The 13,061-nt window shown below is 42.6% G+C and overlaps 1 protein-coding gene across 1 annotated transcript in view; it reads right to left on the bottom strand.

Annotated features, from left to right (window-relative positions):
- Window positions 1-13,061, bottom strand: part of SLC5A2 (solute carrier family 5 member 2) — a 520,185-nt gene that overhangs the window by 69,163 nt on the left and 437,961 nt on the right. Inside the window, exon 8 of the mRNA XM_053694827.1 lies at window positions 12,176-12,344. Within this exon, the coding sequence (XP_053550802.1) occupies window positions 12,176-12,344 (169 nt within the window). The remainder of the gene's footprint in view (window positions 1-12,175; window positions 12,345-13,061) is intronic.

Here is a 13,061-nt window from a genome sequence, read left to right as displayed (position 1 = left end):
ACTACAATTAAATACAATTACATAAACTAACTAAAGTACAAAAAATAAAAAAAAGCTAAGTTACAAACATTTAAAAAATATTACAACAATTTTAAGCTAATTACACCTAATCTAAGCCCCTAATAAAATAACAAAGCCCCCCAAAATAAAAAAATTCCCTACCCTATTCTACATTAAAAAAGTTCAAAGCTCTTTTACCTTACCAGCCCTTAAAAGGGCCTTTTGTGGGGCATGCCCCAAAGAAAACTGCTCTTTTGCCTGTAAAAGAAAAATACAACCCCCCCTAACATAAAAACCCACCACCCACATACCCCTAATCTAACCCAAACCCCCCTTAAAATAACCTAACACTAATCCCCTGAAGATCATCCTACCTTGAGTCGTCTTCACTCAGCCGAGCCACCGATGGAACTGAAGAGGAGATACGGAGCTCCAGAAGTGATCCTCCAAGCGGTGCTGAAGAAGTCTTCCATCCGGGCGATGTCATCTTCCATCCGGGCGATGTCATCTTCCAAGCGGGGTCTTCAATCTTCTTGCTTCAGGATCGATCTTCATCCCGCCAACGCGGAACATCCTTCTTCCCCGACGGACTAACGACGAATGAAGGCTCCTTTAAGGGACGTCATCCAAGATGGCGTCCCTTCAATTCCGATTGGCTGATAGGATTCTATCAGCCAATCGGAATTAAGTCAGGAAAAATCTGATTGGCTGATTGAATCAGCCAATCAGATTGAGATCGCATTCTATTGGCTGATCGGAACAGCCAATAGAATGCGATCTCAATCTGATTGGCTGATTCAATCAGCCAATCAGATTTTTCTACCTTAATTCCGATTGGCTGATAGAATCCTATCAGCCAATCGGAATTGAAGGGACGCCATCTTGGATGACGTCCCTTAAAGGAGCCTTCATTCGTCGTTAGTCCGTCGGGGAAGGAGGATGTTCCGCGTTGGCGGGATGAAGATCGATCCTGAAGCAAGAAGATTGAAGACCCCGCTTGGAAGATGATATCGCCCGGATGGAAGATGATCTTCAGCGCCGCTTGGAAGATGACATCGCCCGGATGGAAGACTTCTTGAGCGCCGCTTGGAGGATCACTTCATCGGATGGAAGACTTCTTCAGCGCCCCTTGGAGGATCACTTCTGGAGCTCCGGATCTCCTCTTCAGTTCCATCGGTGGCTCGGCTGAGTGAAGACGACTCAAGGTAGGATGATCTTCAGGGGATTAGTGTTAGGTTATTTTAAGGGGGGTTTGGGTTAGATTAAGGGTATGTGGGTGGTGGGTTTTAATGTTGGGGGGGTTGCATTTTTCTTTTACAGACAAAAGAGCAGTTTTCTTTGGGGCATGCCCCACAAAAGGCCCTTTTAAGGGCTGGTAAGGTAAAAGAGCTTTGAACTTTTTTTTTTATTTTTTTTAAAAAAAAGCTTTATTGAATGAACACATATAGAATGACATCCTTTACATTGAGCGCGACAATAAACTTACATATAGCCAAGATATTAACAGCATATCAAGGGAGATAAATTGAAATAAAGGAATGTTACATATCTATATTATTACATTTGGCATGTTCAATGCTTATACATTTAACTTAGTAGTTTAACGGTTATATGCATAGGTATGTTAAAGCTAACGCCATCGGGCCCAAAAGCACTATATCCACAGCCCAGCAAGGCTGTTACCATAATGTTAGGAATAGATGGGTCCGACCACGCCCACTCTGGATGGACTTTGAATATTTTAAGAAAGACATGGAAAGGAGCAAGGAAAGAGAAGGGGGAATGACAGGGGGGGGAGGGGGAGGAGGGAGGACGCATGTTAGTAAATGGAGGAGGGAGGGGGCTACTGAATAAGGGGGAGAGAGAACAAAAAAAAAAAAAAAAAAAAAAAAGGGAATAAATTTTGGCCAATTTTGTCCTGAGGGAACTAATTCTGTCACAGGTTCCACCACCACGTTCCATACAAATGCCCCTATTGTATCATGAACTATATAATCTTACCCTCCCAGATCAGAGCCATGTATTCATGTACTTCCAACCTCCCTGTCCTCATGTAATGGAATCTCTCCAGGTTCAGTAAGTCCCAGACCCCGGCCTTCCATTCTTCAAGGCTGGGTGTGCGTAGTGACTTCCAATATCTTGGAATAAGTCCTTTTGCACAGTTTAACATCAGGAGGAGCAAGTGTCGTTTTGCGTCCATTGCAATTTTAGGTAGCTCATGATAAATCAGATATTTAGGGTCCGGAGGTATAATGACTTCAAGTAGCCTGCTACACTCCCGGAACATCTCACCCCAGAAGGGTTGTATGCAAGGGCAATGCCACCAAATGTGCAACATAGATCCCTCTTCCCCGCAACCTCTCCAACATCCACCATCTGTGTGCGGGTAAATTTTTTTCAGTCTCTGTGGCGTGAGGTACCATCTACTCAGGAACTTAAAATGTAGTTCCTGAAGTCTCATCGAGACTGATGCCCGTTTTGCTTTCCGAAATATAGATATCCACGCCTTGGAGTCAGGCTCTAGTCCCAGCTCTTGTTGCCAAGCAATCACATAGGAAGGGAGTGTATCATCTTCTTTTTCCAATAGCAGCCTGTAGAGAGTCGAAATAAGATGTTTCGGCAAGTTTGGTGAGGTGCAGAGGATCTCGAAAGGTGTTTTCTGTCTATTTAGTAGCTCTTTGTCCTGCAGGGCGTTAAAATAGTGGTTAAATTGCGCCGTTCTGAACCATGATGAGAATAGGTCGTAATCCCAATCGGCCAGTTCCGCCTGTGGCTTGATTTTACTCCCTGCCAGGGCGCTCGAGATCGCAGTCTCCGCCAGTGCATAGGAAACTCCCAGTGAGTAGTTTTTATTTGCCAACCCGTTATCTGGGTTTTCTCGAACAGGCGTTACCGGTGAGAGGGGAGTGGAGATATGCGGTCTTGACTTAATCAATTTGTCCCAGCTACGCAAAACATCGTCGATCAGAGGGTATTGTGAAAGCCAATTAGGGCGCTGCACTGGGCTGATCCACGCGAGAGAGCCGACATTACCCCGCCGAAGGATCTCTCTGTTTAAGCATATCCAAGCCTTGTTGGAAGAGCCATGACACCATTCCACCAGGTGTTGCAATTGAATGGCTTTAAGGTATTCGTGTAGGTGAGGGACGCCCGCTCCTCCTCGATCTCTAGGGAGGTACATCGTTCTCTTATTAATCCTTGGCCTCAGACCATTCCACACATAGGACTCTAGTGCTGACTGAATTTGTTGGATTATGTGCTCTGCTGACGAAAGAGGGATCGCCTGCATAATGTATAGGACCCTGGGCAAGATGTTCATTTTAGCCACTTGGATTCTACCCATCCAGGAGATGGTCTTGTTCTTCCAAGATGCCAAATCCCGGGTTACCTCCTCTCTTATACGCTTGTAGTTTGTATTTACTATTTCTCTGATTGAGGGGGCCAGGATGACACCCAAGTATTTTAAGTGTTTAGTTGCAATTTTTAGGGGGTAACGATCATTGTGGGACGCAAAAATGTCTCCAGGTATTGAAACGTTCAACATCTCAGATTTGGAGAGATTGAGCGAAAAGTCAGACACCCTCCCGAATTTTTCAAACTCGGCGAGAGCCTCCCGCAAAGACATATCATTGTCAGCTAAAGTTAGAAGCACATCGTCGGCGTACATAGCCAGTTTGTGTTCCACACCCCCTGTTCGGTATCCACGAATCTCAGGATTCTTGCGCATCCTGCAGGCTAGGACCTCCATAACCAGAGCAAATAACAGGGGCGAAAGGGGACATCCCTGACGCGTTCCGTTTGAAATCTGAAACGCCTCCGAGAACAATCCATTCACCCGCACTTTGGCGTTTGGATTGGAATACAAGGAGAATATACAATTTACAAAACGCGGTCCGAAGCCCATTTTTCTTAGAGTATGCCGCATGAAGGTCCAATTAACCCGGTCAAAGGCTTTTTCCGCGTCCGTTGATATCAGTACCAACGGAGCGGAATTGGCCTGTGCATGCGCGATCAGCTGGATCACTCTGAGGGTATTATCCCGCGCTTCTCTGGCTGGGACAAACCCCGTCTGGTCCGTGGAGACCAGCTGGGGTAGAAATTTTTGGAGGCGGTTCGCTAATATTTTAGCCAAGATCTTAACATCAGAGTTAAGCAGCGATATTGGCCTATAACTGCCAGGCAGGTTTTCTGGTTTGCCCGGCTTGGGTATAACCGAAATATATGCCTCGAGCATCGTACTCGGTAGAGTGGGGGCTTCAAAAAGTAGGTTAAACACCCGAAGAAGGTGAGGTATCAATATGTCAGCAAATTTTTTGTAATAACGCATACCAAACCCGTCGGGGCCAGGGCTCTTGCCTGCTGGAAGGCACTTAATGGCTGCCAGTATCTCTTCAACTGCTATAGGCGCTTCTAGAGGACTCGCTTGTTCAGCAGACAGCGATTGAACCTCTGCCTTTTCAATATAATCAAGGGTCTCCCGCTCAAGAGTTAATCCATTTTGGGGATCTCCCTGTAGGACCTCTGCAGTATGTATGTTGTATAAGGTTTTATAGAAGTTGCCAAAGATGTTTGCTATGGCCTGACCCTCCTTATGCGTTTTCCCCTGTTCGTCTGTAGACTCATAGACGTACGAGCGCAGTCTTTTTCGTGCCAGTGCTCGAGCCAGGAACCTCCCTGCTTTGTTGCTATGTTCAAAGAACATTTGACGCAGTATGAGCGCTTTTTTGTGCTGCTCTTCCTGCAGATGATGTAGCAGCGCCGATCTAGCTGATGCTAGCTCTGTTTGTAGAGTGCGGTCGGCGGGCTTTTCTTTATGCGCTAATTCTATTTGGGTTACGCGTGCTAACAGCATGCGATAAGCTTCTCTTTTAGATTTGCGTTTAGCTGCGCCATAACCAATCAGGCAACCCCTGATCACACTTTTATGGGCTTCCCATATAACCGAGCTGTCCATAGCGTCATTAGCATTCAGGAGGAAGTATTCCTCAATGTTTTTATGTAGGTCCAGTGCTAAGATTTTGTCGTCTAGAAGGTACTCATCGAGTCTCCAGACATAAGGGGTAATTGGAGTGTCTGGCCAACTAATAGAGCATTTCACCGGAGCATGGTCCGACCACGTGATTGTATTGATACTGCAACCCGTTGTTACTCCTAGGCCCGCAGAGTCGGTGAAGAGGTAGTCGATTCTGGTGTACTTCCTATGGGGATGTGAATAAAAAGTATAATTTTTATCCAGAGGGTGGAAGGTACGCCAGATATCATGGGTGCCTAAGTCTTTTAAAGACCGAATCAGATGTTTTGCTACCCTTTGAGGGGTACTTGAAAGGCCATCCGACGTGTCTAGGCTGGGATTTAGTGAGACATTGAAGTCACCTCCCAGATAGAGGACACCCTTTTGCACTTCTAAAATATGCTGCATTACTTTCTTGAAGAACACATCTTGAGCCTTATTTGGAAAGTATAGGTTGGCCAGGGTCATGGGTCTACCATACAATTTACCTGTCATAATTATATATCTTCCATTAGGATCTTTCAGCGTTTGCTCTGCTTGAAAGGGGACACCGCGGTGGAACAAAATGCCGACCCCATTCTTTTTGGAGGGTCCTGATGCGAAATCAACTGTTGGGTAGTATCTATTAAACCACTTGGGTTCTCTATATTTAGAGTAGTGGGTTTCCTGAACAAAAATGATGTCACCACCCATTCTATGTAAATCTCTTGTGATAATTGAACGTTTCCCCGGATTGTTTAAACCCTTAGCGTTTATTGTGAGTAGATCCAAATTATGGGCTCTATTCCGTGGCTGTTGGAGCGCCATTGAGATAGGTGGAGGGGGACGGAAAGAGAAAAAAAAAAAAAAAAAAAAGGGGGAAGGGGGGTGGAAAGCAAGAGGGGATAAGGGAGGGGAGTTAGTAGAGGGACTGGAAGGAAAGACGAGGGCGGTTAGAAGGAAGCAAGGAGGTAAGGGCGGATTCAGGAGGATAGGGAAGGCCCAAAGAGGGGAGGAATGTTAGGTAAAGAAGTAAGGGAAGAAAAGGCAGTTCAAGAGGACTTCGCGAGGTACCAGGCAGCAAAGGGTCGGATCCTCACACGAAGCACAATGGAAACTGGGGGAATAGGACTAGAAGAGAAGGAATTAGTATCTATATGTCAAACAAATAAATCAATAGGAGGTATTAGCCTCAACACTCTTGTTACAATATATTAACAGATATATGAACTTTGTAGGTAAAATAGCTCAAAAACATATCATATAACATTGTCAGAACTTAGGTACAAACTAAGGACGAGTATATGGACCGTCTATCAACACAGCTCCCTCTTAATACATTATAAAATCTAAACAGTATCTAAACAATAAACCCCAATCAACATGCTTCAGCTTATAATTTGCTAAATTATTCTTTTTTTTTTTTTTTGGTTTATCCCCATAAGATGCTTCAATTGGACCAGTAATTTCCTCAACTTGTGTTTTTTTTTTTTTTTTTGTTTTTTTGATTATAGTTATTATATATAGTTGAACCTTAAGTCTCCAGTTTAGCTTATATAAGAATTCTGATGCTTCATATCTGGTGCTAAAAGTTCCACGTGTCTATTACCCCCCTCCTCCACTGAACCCCGTGTGAACCATGTGCTTATATCCTATATTATTTTGTTATATATACACATCTTGCTAAATCTAAGGGGAGGGAGAGAAAAACAGTCGGTAGACCCATTGATCACATTTATAAGCAGAGATTATTTCGGTGTGTGAGACATTGTGAACATCTGCATCAAATCAATAATGACTACTAAGCACAAATAAAAAGTTGGTGCAGCGCTATTGAGGAACATGTTTATATGCAATACATCAGATCCAAGTTTCTGTCCGTGTCTCTCAGTGCTTAAACTGTCCAATTGAGGTGTCTGATATACTCAACACTAGACACCAATATAAAAGGCTGAAAGGGAAAAATTATAATTAAAGCATATTTCACAGATTGGAATAGGTAGTCTTTAACTTATCTGTTCCTGAAGAAAGTGGGGCTGTTCTGCCCGGGCAGGACTGTCCATGCAAGGTATAGGTCAACCAATATACCAGATGCAGGTCGCTAAGACCGGAGATCAGGCTGCGTATAGCCTAATCCTGGCCCCGGGCCGCCTCCTCTCTGTTAACTTCAGGATCTGGTTGGGCAGGGACTACCGGCATATTAGGTGCTTTGATCTGTAATCCAAAGGTATGATTTAGTATGTGGAGATCCTCTGGAGACCTGTAGATCGCTGTTGAGCCATTCCTCGAAGCAATAATGCAGGTGGGGAATCCCCACCTGTATTGCACTTGCTGTTCTTTAAGGCAGGAAGTAATGTGGCGTAATTCTCTTCGTTTCTGGAGAGTTGCAGGGCATAGATCCGTGAAGACCTGAATTTCTGTACCCTCATAAGTAAGAGGATGCTTGTTTCTGGCCAGTCGAAGGATATCTTCTTTATCTTTATAGGAGAGTAATTTGATAATTATGTCCCGTGGCGGGGCCCTGGCCGGTGGTCTGGGCCTAAGGGCCCTGTGTGCTCTTTCAACTTGTATATCTGCAGCGGCAGGTGCACTTTTAAGAAATTTGAAGAAGTCCTGTATGTATTGGCCTATTTCAGGAGGATTCACCGTTTCAGGAACTCCACGCAATCTCAAGTTATTGCGCCTGCTCCTGTTTTCCAGATCCTCAATCCTGTCAGTCAAGGTCTGGACCGTTGCGTCTTGGGACTGTATGCAGCTGGCCTGGTGTTGGAGATCTGAGCGCATTTTTTCTTGTACCTCTTCCACCTGGGAAACTCTATGATCAATTGTTGTTATGTCTTTTTTCAATTCCCCAAACATGAGCTTGACATCCATCATAGCTTCGTGTATGTCATGTTTGGATGACAGGTGCTTAATATCATCTTTGGTAAGGTAGGAGGATTGTTGAGGTTCCAGATTAAATGTCTGCACCGCTGTAGAGTGCTTACTACTGTCTTGTGATTCTCTATGAGCACCAGGGGTAGTGTCAGTTGAGATTAAATAGTTCTCCATGTTAGAAGATTGGGAGCCCTTGGGCGGCTTGACTATGCGCCTATTAGCCATTCTGCAGGGTTCAGGGCAATACAACAGGGCGGGGAAGTGTTCCTCAGTGTGCAACAATAGCAAGTGTACAACTGAATACCTATGAGTATTATAAAAGGGTGATAGGCTTATACACTCCAGCTGTTTTGCTTCTTGTGGGGTCTAGTTAGAAATGTCCTTTTACCTCTGCCAGGCCCTGCTAGCTGTCACAATCAAAATAGCTCAGCAAAGGAAACTAGGCCGCCACAGAATAGAGTCTGTTTAGTGTTGTAAGCTGGGGAAGTTTTAAATTCTTTTGATATTCCAGTTCCCCTAAGCTCCCACTTCGTTTTGCAGGCTGTCAGCAAAGCCTGTAACGCTTATACAGTGTCACTTACCCCACAAGGGTCCAACCTTCATGCCTCCCCGGTCCTCTCTATAGTGTGTCTGTTCACTGTTACAACGTTATCCCAGAGTAGTTATCCAGGCCAAGAAGTACTCCGGGTCGGCTCTGCCGCAGACTAACCGGCACTTAACTGTAATGCGGTGCGGGAACTCCTCACCTAATGCGGCTTCTAATGCAATCGCCGCAGCTGATTCCCATCCAGCTCCGAGCCCAATGCTCTGCGGTAGTAGCCGGATGTCTCCGTCCCGCCTCTGTGCGGCTACCTCCGTCTCCCAGACTGCTTCAAAACGTAAGGGGATGCCGGAGGCCCAGTGCGTCTCAATATCTCCGGTGTTGCAGTGTGTTACCGCATCATGCCGCCCAGGACTGTTAAGCAGTGGTGATCCCAGGTCACATTCAGCCTAGTCCGGTCAGCGGCAAACGGCAGTGTTAGCCTAAGCGTGGTATGAGCCGTTGCAAGTCACATGTGCTCTCCGTTGCTGCTACTTTATTTTTCAGCCCAGGCCTCAGTGCACTCTGCTTATTGTGGACTGTCTGCCCCAATATAACCTCCAGTATCACAATCAGAGGTGTCCAGCTCGACCTTAGGTGCTATGTGTCACAGCATAAGCAGGTTCCAACTTGCTGAGAGCTATCTAAACCTATTACAAGAGTCTTGAGGCTTCAGAGCTGGATTAATGTGCGGCCATCTACAAGTGTGGCCAAGCTCCGCCCCCGAGCTTTGAACTTTTTTAATGTAGAATAGGGTAGGGAATTTTTTTATTTTGGGGGGCTTTGTTATTTTATTAGGGGGCTTAGATTAGGTGTAATTAGCTTAAAATTGTTGTAATATTTTTTAAATGTTTGTAACTTATGTTTTTTATTTTTTGTAACTTAGCTTTTTTCATTTTTTGTAGTTTAGTTAGTTTATGTAATTGTATTTAATTGTAGTTATTTGTAGTTAATTTATTTAATTAATTTAATGATAGTGTAGTGTTAGGTTTAATTGTAACTTAGGTTAGGATTTATTTTACAGGTAATTTTGTATTTCTTTTAGCTAGGTAGTTATTAAATAGTTAATAACTATTTAATAACTATTCTAACTAGCTAAAATAAATACAAAGTTACCTGTAAAATAAATATAAATCCTAAAATAGCTACAATGTAATTATTAATTACATTGTAGCTATTTTAGGGTTTATTTTACAGGTAAGTATTTAGTTTTAAATAGGAATAATTTATTAAAGTATAGTGTAGTGTTAGGTGTAATTGTAACTTAGGTTAGTTTTTATTTTACAGGTAAATTTCTCTTTATTTTAGCTAGGTAAGCTATTAAATAGTTAATAACTATTTAATAGCTATTGTACCTAGTTAAAATAAATTGAAAGTTACCTATAAAATAAAAATAAATCCTAAGATAGCTATAATATAATTATTATTTATATTGTAGGTATATTAGGGTTTATTTTAAAGGTAAGTATTTAGTTTTAAATAGGATTCATTTAGTTAATAATAGAAATATTATTTAGATTTATTTAATTAATATTTAAGTTAGGGGGGGTGTTAGGGTTAGTGTTAGACTTAGGTTTAGGGGTTAATAAATTTATTACAGTGGCGGCGGTGTAGTGGGGGGCAGGATTGGGGTTAATAAATGTATTATAGGTGGCGACGGTGTACGGGGGGCAGATTAGGGGTTAATAAATTTAATATAGGTTGCGGCAGGGTCCGGGAGCGGCGGTTTAGGGGTTAATACATTTATAATAGTTGCGGCGGGGTCTAGGAGCGGCGGTTTAGGGGTTAATACATTTATAATAGTTGCGGCGGGGTCTAGGAGCGGCGGTTTAGGGGTTAGTAACTTTATTTAGTTGCGGGGGGGCTCCGGGGGCGCCGGTATAGGGGGTAGAACAGTGTAGTTTACTGTGAGTGCTTAGTGACAGGCTAGCAATAAAGCTGTCAAAAAGCCGAAGAGCAGCGAGATCGGATGAGTGATAACTCTCACAGTCCGCTGCTCATCGCCCCGTACTTGGTGCGCAGCTTTTTGACAGATTTATTGATAACTTAGGCGTATTTTTTCAGGTCCACGGCGGCGAAGGTAGGCGAGCTTAGGCGGGCATATTGGGCCGGTGAAGGCAGGAAAGTTGACACTATGATAACTACCCCCCAATGTCTGAGGAGGATCTACTGAAACAGATAGAACCTTATCAGAAGAGGATAAATTATCAGATTGCTGGTCATTTGAAAATCCATCAGCTAAATGAGAAGTTTTAAAAGACCTTTTACGTTTATTAGAATTTGGAAATGCAGACAAAGCCTTCATAATAGAATCAGAAACAAATTCTTTAAAATTTACAGGTATATCATGTACATTAGAAGTTGAAGGAACTGCAACTGGCAATGTACTATTACTGATGGAAACACTATCTGCATGTAAAAGTTTATCATGATAACTATTACAAATGACATTCAGCGATATAATTTCTACAATTTTACAACAAATGCACTTAGCTTTGGTAGAACCGACGTCAGGCAGCAATGTTCCAGCAGAAACTTCTGAGGCAGGATCAGATTGGGACATCTTGCTCAATGTAAGAGAAAAAACAACATATAAAGCAAAATTATCTATTTCCTTATATGACAGTTTCAGGAATGGGAAAAAATGCAAAAGCATAGGCCTCTGATATTGAAAAAAGCAAGAGGCAAACATCAATGGGGTATTGAATTAATGAAAAAGTTTGGCGCCAAGTATGACGCACAACGTAACTAAACTTTTTTGGGGCCAAAAAATAACCGAAAATGACACACTTGCGTCATTAATAACGCAACCGTGTGAAAGGTCTCGGCGTCAAGTATGACGCCGGAAATGACGAACTTACGTCATAGACGTACTCTTTCGCGCCAAAAATGACGTAATAAAGTTAAGCATTTGTCGCACCCGCGGGCCTAATATCGCCCGCAATTTGTAAGAAGTAGTCAATTGAAGAAAAAAAAAAAAAAAAGACTAAACCACAGGTAAGAAATAAATTTCATTTAAAAAGATGTTTATATTCCCCAAATATGAAACTGACAGTCTGCAGAAGGAAATACATGAACCTGACTCATGGCAAATATAAGTACAATACATATATTTAGAACTTTATATAAATGCATAAAGTGCCAAACCATAGCTGAGGTGTCTTAAGTAATGAAAACATACTTACCAAAAGACACCCATCCACATATAGCAGATAGCCAAACCAGTACTGAAACAGTTATTAGTAGAGGTAATGGTAAATTGAGAGTATATCGTCGATCTGAAAAGGGAGGTAGGAGATGAATCTCTACGACCGATAACAGAGAACCTATGAAATAGACCCCCGTTAGGGAAATCATCGTATTCAATAGGTGATACTCCCTTCACGTCCCTCTGACATTTGCTGTACTCTGAGAGGAATCAGGCTTCAGCATGCTGAAAAGCGCATATCAACGTAGAAATCTTAGCACAAACTTACTTCACCACCTCCATAGGAGGCAAAGTTTGTAAAACTGAATTGTGGGTGTGGTGAGGGGTGTATTTATAGGCATTTTGAGGTTTGGGAAACTTTGCCCCTCCTGGTAGGATTGTATATCCCATACGTCACTAGCTCATGGACTCTTGCCAATTACATGAAAGAAATGTATATATGTTTATGTGTGTGCACGCATGTATATATGATTAAGTATGTATGTATGTATGTTTAAATGTATGTGTGTTTTGATCTTACCGGTTCATTAACCCTTTTCACAAACATAGCCAGAAAGAAAACTGCTGCAATGGGCGGGGCCAGAAAACTCGCCACTGACTGAATGTAATCAAATAACTGTCCCCCTTGTGCAGCCTGAACCACAGGGATCCACGCAATGCTGAAGGCAACAAGACACACTGTCCATACCCTGCCAAAGAAACACAACATGGGAAAGATCAGCTTAATGCCATGTAATTACAGGATATTCATGCTGTGCTGCTGTATGATAACACATCAGCATAATGCCTTGTAATTACAGGATATTCATGCTGTGCTGCTGTATGATAACACATCAGCTTAATGCCTTGTAATTACAGGATATTCATGCTGTGCTGCTGTATGATAACACATCAGCTTAATGCCCTGTAATTACAGGATATTCATACTGTGCTGCTGTATGATAACACATCAGCATAATGCCTTGTAATTACAGGATATTCATGCTGTGCTGCTGTATGATAACACATCAGCTTAATGCCTTGTAATTACAGGATATTCATGCTGTGCTGCTGTATGATAACACATCAGCTTAATGCCTTGTAATTACAGGATATTCATGCTGTGCTGCTGTATGATAACACATCAGCATAATGCCTTGTAATTACAGGATATTCATGCTGTGCTGCTGTATGATAACACATTAGCTTAATGCCTTGTAATTACAGGATATACATGCTGTGCTGCTGTATGATAACACATCAGCTTAATGCCATATAATTACAGGATATTCATGCTGTTCTGCTGTATGATAACACTTCAGCTTAATGCCTTGTAATTACAGGATATTCATGCTGTTCTGCTGTATGATAACACATCAGCTTAATGCCTTGTAATTACAGGATATTCATGCTGTGCTGCTGTATGA

Source organism: Bombina bombina, chromosome 11 (genome assembly GCF_027579735.1).
Source record: "Bombina bombina isolate aBomBom1 chromosome 11, aBomBom1.pri, whole genome shotgun sequence".
Classification (NCBI taxonomy): domain Eukaryota; kingdom Metazoa; phylum Chordata; class Amphibia; order Anura; family Bombinatoridae; genus Bombina; species Bombina bombina.
The sequence above is the reverse complement of the archived record's forward strand: the minus strand, read 5'-3'. Positions and strand labels throughout refer to the sequence as shown.